Raw genomic sequence first — 22524 nt, forward strand, 5'->3', positions numbered from 1 at the left:
GGCAGGCATATACGTTTCGCAGACATATTTCTACTGGTACCTATAGAGAGGCTAGATCTACAGACTACTCTGAGTCTGACGTCTCAGGTACCGACGACTCCAGACCCTCTTTTGATGATAAGAGATTAGGGACTAAGCGTAAAACTAACAACAAGAGATACAACCCCCCAAAAAGGACTTTCTTGCCACCAAAGGGAAATAGACAAATATGTCCAGGCCCATTGGGACAAGAGACCATATCCAGAGCACCTGTTTTGGCACCCTCCTCTACTTCATCCTTTGCTTTACCCACCATGTTCACTACCAGTGCTCTTGCTGCACCATTAACAGCGGGAAAAAACATGGGTCTATTGGGGATAAACACATCTACATCAAGTGTGATCGGGAGGACATCAGCTGCTCTGAATACTCCTTCTCCTTTTTTAGGACCACCCAACACCAACTGGAGTCAGACGAATTAAATAATCCTGACTCCAGTTTTTCCACCACATGTGAAGGTGGTATGCAAATCTACAATCTTTCATCTTATAATCTGAATCCCCATCAAATGACACTTTTGCAGAAGGGTCTGTCTTATACCCCTACTCCTGGATTTAATGAATTTAACTGGACTAAAGATGTGAATTTATTTGCGCGAAAATTAGCCTTACACAAACTTTTTGGGACTAACTCCTCTCCTATCTCTTCATCCACTTATAATGAACTGAGAACCTTGACTGATCTAGAGGCACTTCTTGATGAGAATGAATTCGGAGCCATTGCGGCCACTGGCCCCTTTTCATCTCTGCGACCAAAGTCACGTATGACACCATCCTTCTCCCAGTATGGTCACATAGACATTTTTGTTAAGATGGTCAGTGCAGACTTACACAAATTAAAATTCAATAAATCTAAAATTCTTGGCAATCTTAATAAGATGGAGCAGGCCGCTTTGTCTGAACTTAACAAGAATGAATCCATTATCATCAAGCCATCGGACAAAGGGGGCAATATTGTCATCTTGGACAGGATAGACTATACAAACATGGTTCATAAACTTTTGGACGATAGATCTACCTATATCATCCTCAAAAAGAACCCCACTGAAGTCTTTCTTAAAGAATTACATTCTGTGCTAACTCAAGCGCAATCTCAAGATCTTATCACTATGGATGAGTTCAAGAGGATGTATGATGCCAACCCTACTCTGTCCACTTTTTATGCCTTACCTAAGGTCCACAAAATAACTCGTCCTATACCGGGTAGACCCATTGTCTCGGGCAACGACAATCTTACACAGGGGATCAGTTCATATGTTGATGAGATGCTTGTACCCTTTGTCTCTACCTTACCTTCATATCTTAGAGACACAAAGGACGCTGTCACCAGGATCCAGGGAATTTCAGTTACACTTTCCACTCTAATAGCCAGTATTGACGTTGAATCTCTATATACAAATATCAGACATGATTTGGGTTTAATTGCTGTCCAACACTTTTTGAACACCAAGGGAATTCAGTTCAAAGCACATAATGCACTTATTATTTCTTTACTCCAATTCCTTCTATCTCACAATTATTTCATTTTTGATGGTAAATTTTATCAGCAAATAAAAGGCACGGCCATGGGCACAGTATGTGCACCCACGTACGCCAACCTTTTCCTAGGGTGGTGGGAAGATACTTGTGTTTTCACTGAGGATTTGTCTCGTTTTACCTGTCACATTCTTTTTTGGGGCAGGTACATTGATGACATTCTTATATTTTGGGATGGGGATAAAGCACTCTTTTTAGAATTTATGGAGATTCTTAACGTCAATGACATAGGCATGAAATTTACATCTGAAATACATGAACAAGAGATTAATTTTCTCGACCTTAAGATTTCCCTTGATCCTGGTGGCAGTGTCCATACTGACATTTACCGTAAGACCACCGCCACTAATAACTTTCTTCATTGGGAAAGCTACCATCCTCCAGCCCTTAAAAGGGGCATACCGATAGGACAGTACCTCAGAGCGAAGCGCAATTGCTCTGAGGAGGTATCATTTCAATCTGAATGTGATGAGCTTTATCACAAATTTCGCGCGAGGGGATATCCCAAGAAGTTTTTACATAGGGCGTACGCTAGGGCCCGAGCGACCACTAGGGAGGAGCTACTCCATGGAAGGAGGAAAGAAAAAGATATCTCTACATCCACCATTAGATGCATAGGGAATTTTGACGTGGGTTCCTCACAGGTCTTTAGAATACTCCAAAAACATTGGCCGATCCTTCAGGCTGATCCTGATCTTGCTAATGTTATTTCGAACACACCCAATATTACGTTTCGTAGGGGTAAAAATCTAAGAGAGTACCTTGTGCACAGTCACTATTCCAAACCATCCATTCCAAAAAGTACTTGGCTTCCCCCCCCCCATTAAAGGATCTCATCCCTGTGGCAGATGCTCGTTCTGCCCCCTGATGCCAACCATTAAGTCCTTCATTAATCCTGTTGATGGCAAATCTTATACCATCAAACAATTCATCAACTGCCAAAGCAGTGATGTTGTTTATGCGATACAATGTCCTTGTCCCAAACTGTATATAGGTAAAACCATACAGCAACTACGTAGACGGATTTCAAAACATCTCAGCACAGTTGTCAGTGGTGAGGACACTCCACTTTCCAGACACATCAGATCCATACATAATGGAAATACTAAGAACCTTCAAATTTGGGGAATTACCCAATTACAATTGGGACCTAGAGCTGGTAACCTTGATAAGAAATTACTTCAAGAAGAAGCCCGATGGATTCACAGGTTGAGCTCATTGAGCCCCCTTGGTCTAAATGAAGGCTTTAACTATACAGCTTTTCTCTGATAGGCACTATATCCTCAACCTAACCCTTACCTTTCTTCTTCTTTTCTTTTTTCCCCCTTTGTTTGGGAAAATTCCCCTCTGATCGCCATCTATATACATTCCCGTATATCTGTGACTCTACAGCTAATGATTATTGATATTTATAAATTAATACTCAGACAATATGGACACTACTCCAGAATTTTTATTAACACGGCGTATCCTACATGCTATTCTAGCTCTATGGATTATTTATAATGTCCGTCTTCTCGATCTGTGTTACTATTACTCCTATATCTATAATGTTCTTTTGTTTATGCCATTAATAAATTTATGGGACTCTTCTTGAGGACCTTATATTCATAATGTAGGATATCTATTCCTATATTTTTCCTTTATTAATTAACATAATCTTTATAATATAACTTTTTCTAACATTAGTCATCAATTTCACTCATAAGCATCACGTTTTATTTTCACATTCATTATCATTTTTCTCAGCATCACACTACATTACATTTCCCCCCCCCCCCCTACCCCCCCCCCACCCCTTTTCCCCCCCCCTTTTTCCCTCCTTATTCACTCTATACAATTTATCCCTTCACATTCCTATATATATTGGAAGTGACTTAATACACACCCTTATTATAATTGAGCGTCCTCTAACAATATTTTATCGCTCATCACTCTTTTAATTCATTTTTATGCACTTTTATTATATCTATTCATCAATATCCATTCCTCTTTTTATTATTTTTACTTTCATAATTTCCATTCATTTATTTTCATTTTTATCATTTTCAACATTTTAATCATATTTATCATCATCCAAAACTACTATACGGTCTCTTCCACATATTGTGCAGAGATACTGTCAATACACATCACTACACAGTTTTTCTTAGGCATTTTGCCGATAATATTTACTCACTTTTTCTCTTTCTTCACCTCCGATTCTCTAAGTGTGGTGACATGCGCAGTCCTTGCCCCCTCACACTTAGTTTAATTTCATCTTACCGTAGTTTAATGCCGACCGCGCAGGCGCCTCCGCTCCTGAGTGATTGGCACTTTCTCTCCTAGTCTCTGTATGGCTGACCAAGACGGTCGTCATACGTATTATGACTGGACTGTACCAACCCTCCTGATTGGTCCTTCATCAATTACGCCCACTGTCATGGCGGCCCGAGGTCTTAAGAGGGACGGACCCTCTGCGCGCCGTTCAGTTGCTCCATTTACCCCTGAAGACGCTGCGGATGCAGCGAAACATGTCGGGGGAGCTTCGTTAATAATTTTAAAACCTCAGAGTTTTCACTGACATAGACACAGACGCTACTCAATTGTGTTACCCGGCGTTCTGCAGACGCCGTAGGTGACACACACATAGACAAGATTACATCTTATACTGATTGCATCTGACCGATGCAAAATTCACAACTGTCAGTGAACTTTGGATAAATTTTAAATCCATTCTTGTGTGTCCTAACTATATTTAACCCTAATTAATAAAAGTTATGTTTTAACCTATACATATTATTATAGCTTGGCTGGTAATTAAGGCACTTCTTTTTGCTTAACCGCAAAATTGTATTTTCTCTTGACATTACATATATACAGCACCAGAACAAAGCTTATTACATATATACAGCACCAGAACGAAGCTCAGTACATAAATACAGCATCAGAACAAAGCTCTGTACATATGTACAGCACCAGAACAAAGCTTATTAGATATATACAGCACCAGAACCCAGCTCATTACATATATACAGTATCAGAACAAAGCTCGTTACATGTATACAGCACCAGAACAAAGCTCATTACAAATATACAGCACGAGAACCCAGCTCATTACATATATACTGTGGCATCCATGGCCGCAGGCCGTCGGGTTTGCTCGCCTCCCGGCGGTCTGCTGTGTCCCGTGGGGTGGCCCTTCAAGGCAGGGCACGAGAGCACGCGCACAAGAGGAAATCATCATCATCAACTGCCCATGATTTCCAGGTCTATGGGAAGGCCCCGGCCCTTCTGATCCTTGCCTGGGCATTGTTAGTTATCCCAAGTCTGTCTTGCATATGGTCCCTTAGTGTTTCCCGTTCCAGTTGTTACCCGTGCCCTGTTACCTGTTACCTGTTGCTGTATCCCGTTCTGTTCTTGTTCCTGTGCCTACTAGTGTCGGAGTCGTGTCACGTCCTGTGTCATCTGCCACGTCCAGAGGTATTCGCCACGTCTGGCGCAACCTGCGGCACCTGTGTCATCCGCCACGTTTGGCGTTACTTGCTGCACCCATCTCCATCAGTGCCAGAGCTGCAGCCACTGTCTGGACTATCCAGGTACCCTTGTGCGGGATATTGTATTGAAGGGGTTCCCTGTTTGATCAGCTGCCTTCCCGCTACGGCGGTACGGTCCATTGGGTCCACAAACACGCAAAGTGACATATACAGTACTAGAATCAAGCTCAGTACATATATACAGCACCAGAACACAGCTCATTTCATATATACAGTACCAGAACCAAGCTCCGTGTTATGTCCGTGGCTGCGGGATGTCAGCTCCAGCCTCCCGCTGACAGCCGCAGCCACGAGTCGGCAAGCGCTGGCCCCAGCCTCCTCCTCAGGAGACGCCAGCGCTTGCATCCACTCACCTTCGCCGGAGCCCGCAGGGTGCGCGCGCACGCTCGTCCCCGCTCTTATAGGGGCAGCGCGCGCACCGGACATCTTGAACGACCTTTGACCCGTGAGTACCCTGGGCTATAAGAGGGGTCCAGCCCCCTAGTTCGATGCCTGAGCGTTGTTAGTTTTCCCAGTCTGTCTTGCAAATGGTCCCTTAGTGTTTCCCATTCCTGTTGTTACACGTACCTTGTTCCCGTTCCTGTTTCCCGTGCTTTGCCCTAGTATCAAGTCGCCAAGTCGTGCCACGTCCTGTGTCTTCTGCCACATCTTGAGGAATCCGCCACGTCCTGTGTCATCTGCCACGTCCGGAGGAATCCGCCACATCCTGTGTCATCTGCCACGTCCTGTGTCTTCTGCCACGTCTTGATGAATCTGTCACGTCCTGTGTTATCCGCCACGTCCGGAGGAATCCGCCACATCCTGTGTCATCTGCCACGTCCAGAGGAATCTGCCACATCCGGAGGAATCCGCCACGTCCTGTGTTATCTGCCACGTCCGGAGGAATCCGTCACGTCTGGCGCAACTTGCGGCTCCTGTGTCATCCGCCACGTTTGGCGCCATCTGCTGCACCCATCTCATCTGTGCCAGAGCTGCGGTCACCATCTGGACTATTCAGGTACCCTTGTGCGGGACATTGTATTTCTGGGGTGTCCTGTTGTTTGGCCAGCTGCCTCCCCGCTGCGGCGGTACGGCCTAGTGGGTCCACTAACCCGCTCCGTGACAGTACGCTCAGGCCATGGACCCCGCTGGTCAACCTGAGACGTTGACTACACAAGCCATGTTGGCTGAGATGGAGGATCTCCAGTCACGACAAGACCAGCTCCTCCTTTCGGTGAACGCCATAGCCCATCGGCTGCTTGCTCCAACCACAGTCATCACCGCACCCGTTCCTGCGGTTCCGCCTACTACACTTCCTGTCTGTACTGGTACCAACCCCCTGTGTTCCTTGCTGCTACCTCCACGCTATGACGGAGATCCGAGGTCCTGCAGGGGATTTTTGAATCAGTGCCTGATCCATTTCAGACTACATGCCAGGTCCTTCTGTTCGGATGACCTCAGGATCGCCTTCATCATCTCTCTCCTTATCGGCAAAGCCCTGGCATGGGCCAATCCTCTGTGGGAACATCAGGGACCAGAGACCCGGGACTTGCAGTGCTTCTTACAGACCTTCCGCTCGATCTTTGAGGAACCTGGGAGAGTTTCTTCGGCTGCTGCACCCTTGCTGACCCTACACCAGGGAGACCTCTCCGTGGGCGAGTATGCCATTCAGTTCCGTATCCTGGCTGCTGAATTGACCTGGAACAACGAGGATTTGGTGGCTACATTCTGGCAGGGACTGTCTTCAGGGATCAAGGACGAGCTGGCTGCTCGCGATCTGCCATCTACCCTGGACGATCTTATTCTACTCGCCTCCCGTGTCGACATGAGGATCCGGGAATGTTCCCAAGAGGTTCTCCGGGGGAGAGAACTTCCCAGGCTGGATTCTGCTGTCCCGCAATCCTTCTCAGTCGTCCCACCAGAGGACCCGATGCAGAGTAATTATGTTAAATTGTCTACCCAGGAGAGACAACGCAGACGCACTTCTGGACTTTGTTTGTATTGCGGCCATGGAGGCCATATTGTGCGTCTGTGCCCCCAGAGGCCGGAGAGACCCCATTACCTAGGATTGATTGGAGAGACAACCCTAGGTGGAACGGAATCTAACAGAGGATTCACTTCCAAATTAACTATACCTGTGACCCTGGTATCCGGCGACAGGACGCATCAAGTCTCTGCCTATCTTGACTCTGGCTCTGCTGCAAATTTCATCCAGAAAGAGCTGGTGGATCATCTTCAGCTGCCACAGTTCCCCTGGAGACATCTTTGGCTGTTGCCTCAGTTAATGGACTGCCTCTGCCTGATCCCATTATCTCTAAAACCAAGCCGTTGAAGCTCCAGATTGGAGTAATTCACTCTGTATTTATTTCGTTCCTTGTTTTGCCCAAGGCCATCAATCCTAATCTGCTGGGCCTGCCTTGGCTTCGACTACATGCCCCAGTCCTGGACTGGAATTCTGGAGAGGTTCTCCAATGGGGCTCCAAGTGCCATGGTCGTTGTCTGTTGCAGATTCATCCTGTCAAGCCTTCTCTGCATCAGTCGCTGTCGGGACTGCCTCCCCATTTTGCTCAGTATGCAGATGTTTTCAGCAAAAAGGAGGCTGAGACACTGCCTCCACATCGCACCTATGACTGCCCCACTGAACTCGTTCCTAATGCCTCTCTTCCCCGTGGACGGGTATACCCTCTCTCCTTGCCTGAGTCTCTATCCATGTCGGCCTATATCAAGGAGAATCTGGAGAGGGGTTTTATACGAAAATCTTCCTCCGCGGCCGGGGCTGGATTCTTCTTCGTTAAAAAGAAGGATGGATCCCTTCGTCCCTGCATTGACTACAGGGGCCTCAACCTGATCACAGTCAAGAACAAATACCCGTTGCCACTCATCTCTGAGCTTTTTGATCGCATACGAGGGGCCAAAATGTTTTCTAAACTTGACCTGCGTGGAGCTTACAATCTAGTCCGGATTCGCCAGGGTGACGAATGGAAGATGGCATTTAACACCCGGGACGGGCACTACGAATACCTGGTGATGCCCTTCGGACTGTGTAACGCCCCCGTAGTGTTTCAGGAGTTTGTTAACGACATCTTCCGAGATCTACTCTATGTCTGTGTTGTTTATCTCGATGATATTTTGATTTTCTCCCCAGATCAGACCACTCATCGGAGGCATGTCCGTCAGGTTCTACTACGATTGAGGGAGAATCATTTATATGCCAAGCTGGAGAAGTGCGTCTTTGAGAAGAGTTCTCTGCCCTTCCTGGGCTACATCATCTCGGATCAAGGCCTCAAGATGGATCCTGAGAAAGTGAAGGCTGTCCTGGAATGGCCACGTCCCCAAGGCAGTTTATTCCTAACTTCTCTTCTCTGACGTCTCCCATCTCGACCCTTACCAAGAAGGGTGTGAACGCCAAAGTGTGGACTCCAGAGGCAGAGTCCGCATTTATTAGCCTCAAGAAATCCTTCACTTCAGCCTCGATCCTCCATCATCCTGACGTATCTCGGCCGTTCTCACTGGAAGTGGACGCTTCCTCTGTCGGTGCACGTGCACTTCTGTTCCAGAGGAGCTCGAAAGGAAAGGCAGTAGTATGTGGCTACTACTCTAGACTGTTTTCTTCTGCTGAGCGCAATTACTCCATTGGAGATCGGGAGCTGCTGGCCATCAAATTGGCTCTGGAGGAGTGGAAACATCTTCTGGAGGGCGCTGCTCACCCCATCCTGATCTTCACCGACCACAAGAACCTCACTTACCTTCAGTCCGCTCAAAGACTTAATCCTCGTCAAGCCAGGTGGTCGCTGTTCTTCACCCGTTTTCTGTTTGTGCTCCACTACCGTCCCGCGGACAAGAATGTGAGGGCCGATGCCCTGTCCAGATCCTTTGAGACGGAAGACACGGTGGAGTCCCTTCAGACCATCATAGACCCGTCCTGCATTATCACTGCTAATCCTCTGCAGGTTAGAGACATCCCTCCTGGGAGGACTTTTGTTCGGTTGGCAGACAGGAGAAGAATTCTTCGCTGGGAACATAGTTCTAAACTTGCTGGGCACGCCGGTGTCCGTAAAACCAGAGACCTGATTGCTCGTCACTTTTGGTGGTCCACGCTACCTAAGGATGTTCCGGACTTTGTCTCTTCTTGCATGGTGTGTGCCTCTAACAAACGGACTCACTCCAAGCCTGCCGGTCTGCTTCAACCTCTGCCTGTACCCAATGCCCCCTGGCAGCACATTGCGATGGACTTCGTCACAGACCTCCCCCCCCTCAGCAGGATGTAACACTGTCTGGGTGGTGGTGGACCGGTTCTCTAAGATGGCTCATTTTATCCCGCTGACCGGCCTACCTTCTGCTCCTCGTCTGGCAAGTCTCTTCATTCAGCACATCTTCCGCTTGCATGGCTTGCCTCTTCACATTGTGTCCGACCAGGGGGTTCAGTTTACCTCAAGGTTCTGGAGAGCCCTCTGTAAACTCCTGGATGTGAGATTGGACTTTTCCTCTGCCTATCATTCCCAGTCCAATGGGCAAGTTGAGAGGATCAACCAGATCATGGAGAATTATCTCCGCCACTTCACAGCACGATAACTGGGCACACCTTCTACCATGGGCTGAATTTTCTTACAACAACCACACAAGTGAGTCCACCACTTCCACTCCGTTTCACATCGTGTACAGTCAACATCCCAGAGTCCCTCTTCCTGTGTCGACTTCATCTTTGGTTCCCGCTGCTGACTCTGCATATGGGGACTTCCTGCAAATCTGGCAACAGACCCGGTCCTCTATTTTGCTGGCAGTAGATCGCATGAAGCGAAAGGCAGATACTAAGAGAAGAGAGCTGCCTCAGTATCTTCCGGGGACTAAAGTCTGGCTGTCCTCTCGGAACATTCGCTTGAAGGTGCCCTCATACAAGTTCGCCCCCAGGTTCCTTGGACCATTCGAGGTCCTGCAGCAGATCAACCCTGTCGCCTACAAGCTTCGGCTGCCTCCTACCCTCAGGATTCCCAACTCCTTCCACGTCTCCCTCCTGAAGCCTGTGATCCTAAACCGCTATTCCAAGACTCCCAGCCCTGCGGTTGCTCCCAGCGGCTCCTCGGACATCTTTGAGGTCAAGGAGATCTTGGACACCAAGAGAGTGAGAGGAAAGACCTTTTATTTGGTGGATTGGAGGGGATTTGGCCCCGAAGAGAGGTCCTGGGAGCCAGAGGAGAACCTCAATGCCCCAACTCTTCTAAAGAAGTTTCTCTCTCGCTCCGGTCCCAAGAAGAGGGGGCGTAAGAGGGGGGATACTGTTATGTCCGTGGCTGCGGGCTGTCAGCTCCAGCCTCCCGCTGACAGCCGCAGCCACGAGTCGGCAAGCGCTGGCCCCAGCCTCCTCCTCAGGAGACGCCAGTGCTTGCATCCACTCACCTTCGCCGGAGCCCGCAGGGTGCGCGCACACGCTCGTCCCCGCTCTTAAAGGGGCAGCATGCGCACCGGACATCTTGAACGACCTTTGACCCGTGAGTACCCTGGGCTATAAGAGGGGTCCAGCCCCCTAGTTCGATGCCTGAGCGTTGTTAGTTTTCCCAGTCTGTCTTGCAAATGGTCCCTTAGTGTTTCCCGTTCCTGTTGTTACCCGTACCTTGTTCCCGTTCCTGTTTCCCGTGCTTTGCCCTAGTATCAAGTCGTGCCACGTCCTGTGTCTTCTGCCACGTCTTGAGGAATCCGCCACGTCCTGTGTCATCTGCCACGTCCGGAGGAATCCGCCACGTCCTGTGTCATCTGCCACGTCTTGAGGAATCAGCCACGTCCTGTGTCATCCGCCACGTCCGGAGGAATCTGCCACGTCCTGTGTCATCTGCCACGTCCAGAGGAATCTGCCACGTCCGGAGGAATCCGCCACGTCCTGTGTTATCTGCCACGTTCGGAGGAATCTGCCACGTCTGGCGCAACTTGCGGCTCCTGTGTCATCCGCCACGTTTGGCGCCATCTGCTGCACCCATCTCATCTGTGCCAGAGCTGCGGTCACCATCTGGACTATTCAGGTGCCCTTGTGCGGGACATTGTATTTCTGGGGTGTCCTGTTGTTTGGCCAGCTGCCTCCCCGCTGCGGCGGTACGGCCTAGTGGGTCCACTAACCCGCTCCGTGACACTCCGTACATAAATACAGCTCCAGAACCAAGATCATTACATATATACAGCACCAGAACAAAGCTCAGTACATAAATACAGCCCCAGAACCAAGCTCAGTACATGTATATAGTAACAGAACCAAGCTCAGTACATATTTACAACACCAGCACAAATACAGCTCAATTTAGTGCAACCCGTGCCGTATAGGTTTGCACTAAATTGTTTCCAGCTCCCAGCATGGCCCGAACAATGGTAAGGATATGCAGGGATTTGCTGTTTCACAAAAAAAATCATATCATAATGATACCACCCATCATCTCGCTGCAGATCATACAGTAACTACAGTACTGATTAGAGGCAGAATAAACATTTACATTAAATGACTCACCGGTGACATCTCAGATTCTAGTTATTTTTCTCCATCCGGTCCAGACCTCTATGATGACTTCTCCCGGTCACAGCCCATTTCTGCAGTTTGTCGCTCAGATGTCTTCAGCTTCTCAATTTTCAAACGTTTCTACACCTATAAACAAAGATAAAGTTCTCATTATACCACACACTACGCCCTTAAATTTAATAGTGCCATACACTGCACCTCTAATTATAATAGTGCTATACACTGTGGCCCCTGTAGATAGTGCCTGCCATAGAGCCCCCTGTAGATAGTGCCCCCCAGAGAGCCCCCTGTAGATAATGCCCCCATAGAGCCCACACCTGTATATAGTGTCCCACATATAGCTCCCCCTATAGTGCTTCACAGATAGCCCACCCCTGTTTATAGCCCCCCTGTAGATATAGCCCACCCCTGTTTATAGTGCTCCACATATAGCCCACACCTGTATATTGTGCTCCACAGATAGCCCACCCCTGTATATAGCCCCCCTGTAGATATAGCCCACCCCTGTATATAGTGCTTCTCTTATATCCCACCCCTGTATATAGTAAGGCGGATAGGAGCAGCACAAGTGCAGATTACCAAATAAATGGTCGGTGCTAAGCTTCAAATGATAGGAGTGACTTCTCCCCATATGATGTATAACAAAAAGACAAGAGCATGGAAGCAGCACTCACAAAAAAAAGTGACGTTTATTCACCCAACAAATGCAACGTTTCACTTCCTCAATGGAAGCATTTTCAAGCTTGAAAATGCTTCCATTGAGGAAGTGAAACGTTGCATTTGTTGGGTGAATAAACGTCACTTTTTTTCGTGAGTGCTGCTTCCATGCTCTTGTCTTTTTGTTATACACCCCTATATATAGTGCTCCACATATAGCCCACCCCAGTATATAGCCCCCCTTGTAGATAGAGCCCCCCGTAGATAAAGACACCACCAGTAGATAAAGCCACACACTTTTTTATTAAGATTTAAAAAAAAACTATACAAACTCACCTTAATCCCGTTCCCACGTCGTCCGGCGGCAATGGAGACCTGCTCTTTTCTGCGCAGGTTTCCTGGGGTTGAACGACGTAAGCAGCGCGATGACGTGATCGCGCGTTTGCGTCTATGAAAGGAGCTGATTGGCAGGGCAGAATGACTTGCCCTGTCAATCAGCGCCTTTCAACTACGCTATTGGCGCAAAGTATCGCGCCGCTTCGCTCGTGGAAAGGCGCTGAATGTCCGGGCACGGAACGTATCCAGCCATACATTGCTTCTAATTGTACCTATGTCCTATAGACGCAGGTACAATTATAGTGCAGGAGGGGGTGGCGGTGGCTCGTTTGAGGGGCGCCACCGACCCCATAGAGAGGCAGCAGGCCACTGTCATGGATGGTGCGGCCCTGTCACCCCCCTCTAAGTTGCGCCCGTGGGAAAAGTTAGCTACGCCCATGTGCAATGCAATGTGACACCGAGGGACATGCAGTGCTACCAGCACAGTGTAAACTGACAAGCCCACAGTGATCTACTCAAAACCATCCACAATCTTCTGTTAAATCCCAATCAATGTTTTGACGGCCTTTGGTGTAAATTATATTATTGCAATGGCAGAGACTAGTTGTAATCAACAGTTTGGTCATCATTAGCCCAACTAAGGGTGAAGGACATGCAGGTTCCTGGAGTTAGAAAGAATAGGTCCACAGGGAAGAACATTATTAAAAGTAACTAAAAAGTACAATAGCAGAAGGAAAAAGGGAAGGGGTAGTTCCTGTTTCTCCATCTAAATCTAGAGGTCTGTGACATATTTTCATCAGTTCAATTACCTGTGGTGATCTGAGTGTGTTCTTTTAGGTGAGATTGTGTGGAGGCGTGGAGGATCTGGATAAAACTTTTCAGGTTGCAAAATATTTCTGAACTTGTCCTTTTGCATGGTTGACTCAAACCAGCTCATTTGAAATAAATAGGAAACTTTGTGTAGTAACCTACTTCTTTTTGATTTCTGTGAAGTGCAGTATTGTCATTGTGACAATGTGTGTATCCAAATCACCGAGTGATCACACATATACACACATAGTTGCTACTTTTCAAGCCATGTAGCTTTGATTTTGACATACCCTTGGTCTCAATGACAACATTGTACCTGCCAGAAATCGGAAGTGGACATGATGCCACCTTAATCTCTCAGTAGTGCAACCTCAGGCTTATATATCAGCATAGAACTAAAATTATAATTAAGATGCAACACAACTACATGAAAAAGCCTTTTCTAAATTGTATGTCTCCTTTAGGCCTCATGCACACTTCCGTTGTACGGCCGCTAATGACGGATCCATGAAACACGGACCGCACACGGATGGCTTCAGTGTGCAGTCCATTGTTTCAAGGACCAAATGAATGAAAAGGCCGAGACTGTTCTGTCAAAAACGGACAGGAGTAGGGCCTGTCCTATTTTTGTCGGAATGGCCGCACGGTTCCGTTAAAACAACGGAAGTGTGCATGGCCCCATTGAAATGAATGTGTCAGAGTGCTATCAGTTAAAAAAAATGGATAGCACCCTGAGTAAAAAACCTGAAGTGGGCATGCGGCCTAAAACTGTGCAGTTCTGGTGGTAAGTAGACTTTATGACTTGTTTTAGAACATGTTTTATACTGTATTAGTTATCTCTCTCTCTCTCTCTCTCTCTCTCTTCATTTACAAAAAACAGCTGAATTTTGTACGTTTCTATCTGCCATTGCTTACCTCAGAACATGAGAAAGTCATTTATTTGGATGATGACATAATTGTTTTAGGTAGGTTTTTTTTTATTATCACAGAATTATTTTTTGTTTAGGATTTATTACTATGTACTAAAAATGTAAAATGTAAATTTATCTCAGCATTGAGTGAAGCCTACTAATGCCAACTGTTGGTAAACGTTTTGTTCAAAACATTTGGCATTTAGCAACTCAATGTATACTTAAAGGGGTTGTCCACATTTTCTTTTCTTTATTAATTTAAAGATGGCAGCAGTCATGTGACCCATATCATGTGACCAGTGGCGGATTAAGTAGACTATGGGCCCTGGGCTGTTACCCAAACTTGGGCCCCCCTGTCGCACCGCTGCCCTACCCCACCGTAACTATTTTTAACACTACCTTTTTGGGCAAGCATTAACAAATGGGTGTTACGATTCCCCTTGTCACAGGGCTGTGTCCGTACATACTGACAGTATCACACCGTGCAGGGACACGTCCTCCTGACAAGTCCTGGACTGCAGAAAGACTTTTTGTGAAATACAAGGGTTTCCTATAATAAACATGTCAGGAGAGGTGACAGATTCTCTATATATCTAGTGAATCACAGGTGACGACGTCTCAGATTCTAGTAGATTTTTTCCTCTTCTTTTCCCCATCCGGCCCAGAGCTCATGACGACTTCTCCCTCCATGTCTCATTTCTACAGAATTTGCCACTCAGATGTCTTCGGCTCCTCACTTTTCCAACATTTCCACACCTATAAACGAAAATAAAGTTATCATGGTGCCTCATACTGTGCCCCTAAATATAATAGCACCAAACACTGCGCGCCTCAATATAATAATATCACACACTGTAAAACACCACATACACACAGCCCCCTGTACATAGTGCCACACACAGCCCCCTGTACATAGTGCCACACACAGCCCCTGTAGATATTACACATCCCCATAGATAGCGCCACACACAGCCCCGTGTAGATATCACACATCCCCCCCGTAGAGAGTGTTACACACAGCCCCCTGTACATAGTGCCACACACAGCCCCTGTAGATATTACACACCCCCATAGATAGCGCCACACACAGCCCCCTGTAGATATCACACATCGCCCCATAGTAAGCGTTACACACAGCCTCCTATAGATAGTGCCATACAGCTCCACTGTAGAGAGCGTCACACAGCCCTCCCCCTCTTGTAAATAAGGTCAAAAGCCCCTTATAAAGAGCACCACACATATACCTCTGTGGATAGCGCTACACTGCCCCCCCTTGTAAATAGTGCTACATAGTCCTCCCCCTTTGTACATAGTGTCACACAGCGCCCCCCCATTTTATATAGTGTCACACAGGGCTCCCCCTTTGTATATAGGGCCACACAGCGCTCCCCCTTGCATATAGGGCCACACAGCGCCCCCCCCTAGTATATAGTGCACACAGCGTTCCCCCTTTGTATATAGTGCCACACAGCACTCCCCCCCTTGTATATAGTGACACAGAGCACTTCCTCCCCTTTGTATACAGGCCCACACAGCGCTACCCTCCCCCTTGTATATAGGGCCACCCAGCACTCCCCCTGGTATATAGTGTAACGGAGCAATCCCCCCCTCCTTGAATATATACACAGCGATAGTCCCCACCTAAAAAAATATATACAGTTTACTTACCTTACCCCGTGGCGGCCGCTCCAACTGGACGCGTGTGAATCCTCCGGACTAGATGCATGCGCAGACCGGCGTGATGCAGTACCTCATCACGCCGGCCTGCGCAGGGAGTCTTCCCAGCGCCTTATAGGCTGCAAGCCGAACGTGACCTGCAGCCTATAGTATTCATTTGTATCTAAGACCTGAGGACTCCTATACAAATGAATGTGGCTGCCGCTAGCACCGGGGGCCCCCTCCGGTGCTAGCGATGCCACCGGGCATGAGGGGGCCCGTGCGATCATGTGCATTTCGGCCGGCCATGGGCCCCCCGGGAGCCTTGGGCCCCGGGCGGCCGCCCGAACCGCCCTAATGATAATCCGCCACTGCATGTGACCACTGGCATTCAGGTAACACTGTCCAGGTATATAACAGGTGATTAATAGGTTATTGAGGAGCAGAAGTTATAAAGTATTTCTACCTACAGCAACATCTCATCATGTCTGTCAGTGTGTGTGAGGAGATCTTCCAATCTTCTGTCTCCTCTGTGTGTGTTTTTTTTAATTTAACTTTATTAGCAACATGACAACATCTCATGGAGACAGGCAGTTATTTTATAAATCACCTATAGACAGTGATTACAGGCACAGTGAAGAAGTTGTATATCATTATTCCACCATTAGGGCATGACCACACATGGCGGAATTCCTCCGCAACTGTCCGCATCCATGCCGCACAGAATCTGCGTTGCAGATTCTGCTGCGGATCTGCACAAAATGTGCAGTACATTGATGCGGACTAGCTGCTGCGGACTGCGGGAAAAGTGCTTCCCTTCTCCCTATCAGTGCAGGATAGAGAGAAGGGACAGCACTTTCCCTAGTGAAAGTAAACGACTTTCATACTTACCGGCCGTTGTCTTGGTGACGCGTCCCTCTTTCGGCATCCAGCCCGACCTCCCTGGATGACGCTCCAGTCCATGTGACCGCTGCAGCCTGTGCTTGGCCTGTGATTGGCTGCAGCCGTCACTTACACTGAAACGTCATCCTGGGAGGCCGGACTGGAGACAGACCCAGGGAGTTCTCGGTAAGTATGAACTTATATATTTTTTTACAGATACATGTATATTGAGATCGGTAGTCACTGTCCCGGGTGCAGAAACAGTTACTGCCGATCGCTTAACTCTTTCAGCACCCTGGACAGTGACTATTTACTGACGTCTCCTAGCAACGCTCCCGTCATTACGGGAGCCCCATTGACTTCCTCAGTCTGGCTGTAGACCTAGAAATACATAGGTCCAGCCAGAATGAAGAAATGTCAAGTTAAAAAAGCAAGACGCATCCGCAGCACACATGACATGTGCATGACAGCTGCGGACTTCATTGCGGAACTTTGAATCTCCATTGAAGTCAATGGAGAAATTCCGCCATGAGTCCGCCACTGCTCCGCAACAGACAGAGCATGCTGCGGACACCAAATTCCGCTCCGCAGCCTATGCTCCGCAGCGGAATTGTACGCATCGTGTAAACGAACACTGCTAAATTAAAGTGAAAGTCAATGGAGAAACGGCTCCGCTGCGGATTAACGCTGCGGAGTGTCCGCAGCGGAATTTAAGTGAAATTCCGCTATGTGTGAACCCGCCCTTAGACCTATTCACTTAGCCCATGCATGTGTCCCCTATGTCTTAACACATTGTGTGTGTGTTGGTCACGTGAATGACACCATGTTTAGTCATATTCAGTTAGGCCTCATGCACACGGCCATTCCTGTAATCATGCGCCCGGACCGCATTTTCGTGCCGTGCTCCCATACAAAGTATGGGAGCACGGCCCACAAAAAACGAAAAGTAGGACATGCTCCATAATTCCCGGCACGGTTCTATGGCACGCACACCTATCCATAATGGTACGGAAGAGTGTCTGCGGCCAATAGAATCGGGCGGGTCCGTAATTGCGGACCATATTGCGGTCCGCAATTACTGAGTTTTTTTTACAGTCGTGTGCATGGAACATAAGCCTGTGGATGCATTACACAGAACTAATCTGTGAGCTATACCATTCTGTGACAGACAGGGGCCTCATGCACTATAAGAAATGTATGTGAGCAGAATTTCTAATACATGTATAGTAGAAAACTGTATGTTTTCCTATTCTACAAACAAGTGTAAAAATAAATGAAAACTGCACAACCCCTTTAACTTTATTAACAACATGACAACATTTCAAAGAGACAGGCAGCCATTTTATAAATCATCTAGATACAGTGAATACACGCACAGTGAAGTAGTTGTTCATCCTTATTCCACCATTAGTCCTATTCACTTAGCGCATGTTGCCTCAACACATCTTATTCCTAAACTAGCAGTTTACTTTGTGTTCTGATTTTCTGTTGTTTACAGGAGATATCCAGGAACTTTACAACACTAAAATATCAAGAGGACACATTGCTGCATTTTCTGATGATTGTGACTTGCCGTCACTCCATGATGTGATCACAAGCGTAGGGATACAGGTATAAAGAAGTGTAGGGATACTATATAAAGAAATATGTGCACATAAATGGGTACTTTCAGCTGAAAATGAGTACCAGGACCTATTTGTTCAGGACCTCACTTATGTGACCTTGTAACTCATCTGTATGGCATATCAGAATGACATATTTCCTGGAGACATCAGCATGCTATATATTAGATTGAAATATGTAAAAAATTATAGTAAGTGAGCTTTTTATGCATAAAATGAATACTAGAGACACTATATTATATAACAGCCTGTGTAGCCTATGTGATATGTTACCCCAACAGTGTCTACTTTACCCCACCCAGACATTCCCAAAACAATAATATACCATGTAAAAGATTAAGCAAAAAAAAGTCAATAAAATATTTCCCAAAGGGAACAAGTATTAGATTTATTATTATGATATTATTATTATTATTATTATTATTATTATTATTATTATTATTATTATTAGTGTACCATCATATTCTGTGATGATGTACGTTTTAAAACATTGACAGGTAGTATATATAAGATATGCATACATAAAGCATTGCATTTTATAAATACTGATGGATCAGGTCAGATACAAAACAGTGATACCCTAATACCTTTGAACAAAAAGAGCTTACGAGTTATTCCCATATGAAAATATATCAGCCATTAGGGTTCCTCAAAGCTAGTATACAATCTCGGATCTAGGAGAGAGGGTACCAGAGCCCCTGTGCTGGGTGCAGGCACAAACCTATGATTTGTTTTTCTTGCTAACAATGCAGAAGAGATATAGAGGATACAGTGAAGCTGTCACCTATTCATTGAAAATCAGAGATCAGGAGCTTATATGTAAAATTAGAGTGTATTTTATTACATAGCCTTTGTGAGTATATCAATATTTGATATATATGTTTATTATGAGAAAGGGGCATCTTGTTCACTTTGCAGCAGCCTGTATCCTTCTTTTTCCTGTCTGCAGTAGTCCAGTAAGCATTCGACAGAGAGGAGAATGATGCAGCTGAAACTGCAGGCTGTGAGAGGGGAGGGGGAGCATCCGATTGGCTCAAATTGCTCCAATTGTTGCGCACGGCGCTGAGATGTATAGGCAGCATGTAAATAATGCCAAGGTAAGGGAAAAGGTCACACCTAATGATAAGTATGATTTAAATAAATGACAGGTGCAGGTTAAGATTCTTTCAGTGGAAACAAAGGTGAAAAAATATTTTGTGCCCTTTTGGAGAGTTGACCTATGTTGAGACTCTTCTCTCCTTGTTATGCTCCATCATGTGTCATGTACTTCATAAACATATATCAAGTTGCCCTTCTGTTTCATTTAACTATATCCTTCTATTGTAGAACACATATATGGGGTTCCTTGACTATAGAAAGAAGATAATACGGAAACTTGGAATCAGCCCAAGTACATGTTCTTTCAACCCAGGAGTATTTGTAGCAAACATGACTGAGTGGAGACAGCAGCACATTACAAAAAAACTGGAGAAATGGATGAAGAAAAATGTGGAGTACGTTATTTAATATAACATTCAAATAAAATATAACAGTGAGTGCCTCAACTTTATCCCCATCCTTTCTATCTTCTAGTATATTGCAGTTTTTGGGGGGATTGTAGAGCACCTCACTTTCTGATATATTATAAATATTGTGGTACCCGTGTGTCTCTTCTTTTGTCCTGGCATGATAAGAAAATCCAAAACTGTTTGGGACTGCCAAGTTTTTGAATGCCAGATAAAGTTTAAAACTGTTACACCTGAAATTTTTGAGATATGATATTTAGATATATTTTATAGCGTTAAAGTGACCCTCTGGGCAAAAGAAGCATTCTCAGCTTTTACTTACTTCGTCCCTGCCATTCCAGAGATCCATTGGGAACTTATATGGGAGACTTCTTCAACATGGCTGCCTGGTCACGTCCTGAGCAGTGGTTATGAGACACCTAACAACCTGTACAGGAAATAACTCTCAGCACTTGCTAAAAAAAATTGTGCACTTTACAATGTTTTGGTATATTAACACAAGATACTTTGTCTTATTTTTCAGAGAGAATCTGTACAGCAGTACTGTTGGAGGTGGAGTGAGTACTCCTCCCATGCTTATTGTGTTTCATGAAAAATATTCTGTCATCGCTCCAGTCTGGCACATTCGGCATCTTGGTGAATATACCCCTGCCTCTATATTATTCTCACAAAACATTATTTATTTTATTATTTAATTCCTCTTTAGTAGCACCAACATAATCTGTAGCACTGTACATATATTGTAATAACTCATATCAGTTCCTGTCAGAGGGGAGGCTAACAATATCAGACACAATTTTAAGGGCCAATTTCGTAGGAACCCAATGAATCAGTACGTTTTTGGAGTGTGGGGGGATTCTAGACTACCAGAGGAAACTCATGCAAGCAGAGGGAGAACATACACATTACTTGCAGATGTGGCCCTTGACCACACTGCTAATCACTGAGCCATCATATATACATCACAATTACAATATATTTGTTCTTAGTAGACATTTCCAACCGGAGTTTCCTGGAACCCAGTCAGGAATTCCCTGGCACAAAGTACCATTTTAAATAAAGAAAATGGTGGTATGGTCTTCAGCTCTTTCAACGATGCTTTGTGTGGGGTGGAAAGAACTTCAATCTGAATGAGAATTGTCTTATCTTTAGTTTGAAAATTACAATTTGGGGCAAGCATTCTCTATCGGTCAGAAATTTACTACAGTTTTAAATGACCATTGTGAACTTCATGTAAAAACAGCGTTCTCAGTTTTCTACACAAGCAGTCCTAAGAACATTTCATAAAGGATGTTGCCTTTCTTTTTTTTTTTAACGCAGATAAACCTTGAGTGGTTCTCTCAGTCTCAAAATACCTGATATTAGCCCTTCTCTCAAGGCTGTGAAATAATAACCTATCCCAGATTTATAATCCTCAACGCAATTCCATAGTTCAAACACTGTAACTGTACAGAACCGTTTTCCATATTGATGCCTGAATCACCTCTCCTCCACACATAAAGAATGTCCCTAGTGCAGTTCTTGTTATTAATAAATTATGCCAGTTCTTTGTATTGACCACACATGTTAATAAGATTTACTTCTAAGGTGTCTTTTTTCCAAGATGAACAATCCTGATTTTTCTAGCTTCTCATTGTAAGAGAGACCTCCCATCCTATGTAACAATCTAGTCGCCATCTCTATTAGAAACCCTTTTATAATGTGGAGCCCGACACTAAATGGCACATTTTAAATGTGGTTTTACAAGGGATTAATAGAGGGATATATTACATCGGGATCACAAGTTTATATCTCTCTTTTTATACACTCTTAAATCTCATTTACTTTTGCAGCTACTGCTTGGCATTGAGTACTTCTGCTTAGTTTACTTGTGTAATGTCGGGGTAGGGAAACAGACAAGTGAGTCCTAATCTACCCGCCACTCAGTCCCTGCCTACTTGCAACGACCCGCCCTAGGCGACGGGGTACAACTGGGCGACGGTCCCTACACTCAATAGGTGCACGACAGACAAACAGACAAGGGTACAAAGAAGCCAGGGAAATGGGGACGTTGCCCACGGGAACACCGTGAGCAACAAGCGAGGTGAACGAGCAGAGTCAACCCAGGAGATGAGCGAGGTACAAAAACGCAGAGCAGAAGAGTGGTCAGAAAAGCCAAGGTCAATCACAAGCAGAGGATCAGTAGTTCAAGAAGCTGCAGCAGGGCCAGGAAACCAACAGAGAAGAATCACAAGCAAAGGAGGAACAGGAAAGGCAGGTATAAATAGACAGAGGGCGGGAGCTAGCTCCATCTGGCCAGGCTGTGATAGGCTCTCCCACTCCTAAGCCTGCCATCCTGGGTGGTGGAAGATGGAGTCAGTCTCACAGACATAGAAGCAGGTGCAGACTGATTACCTATGGGCGTCGACACAGAAGTTGTGTCAGGCAGATCCTTTACAACTTGTAATCAGAATACCCATGTCCTTTTCTTGTTCTGTAATCCCTAGTTTTATTCCATTTTATGTATATGCAGTAATACTATTGCTGTGACTTACATGCATTACATTCTGCCACCTTATTG

At 45.9% G+C, this 22524-nt stretch overlaps 1 protein-coding gene across 4 annotated transcripts in view; it reads left to right on the top strand.

The window, feature by feature from the left end:
* The window catches only part of GLT8D2 (glycosyltransferase 8 domain containing 2), an 82288-nt gene that overhangs the window by 52159 nt on the left and 7605 nt on the right, over window positions 1-22524 (top strand). For all 4 annotated transcript variants that reach the window (XM_075856668.1, XM_075856666.1, XM_075856667.1 and 1 more), the window contains 4 exons: window positions 14269-14353; window positions 18336-18448; window positions 19786-19952; window positions 20488-20600. In XM_075856668.1, coding sequence (XP_075712783.1) covers window positions 14269-14353; window positions 18336-18448; window positions 19786-19952; window positions 20488-20600 — 478 coding nt within the window. The remainder of the gene's footprint in view (window positions 1-14268; window positions 14354-18335; window positions 18449-19785; window positions 19953-20487; window positions 20601-22524) is intronic.

Source organism: Rhinoderma darwinii, chromosome 3 (genome assembly GCF_050947455.1).
Source record: "Rhinoderma darwinii isolate aRhiDar2 chromosome 3, aRhiDar2.hap1, whole genome shotgun sequence".
Lineage (NCBI taxonomy): Eukaryota > Metazoa > Chordata > Amphibia > Anura > Rhinodermatidae > Rhinoderma > Rhinoderma darwinii.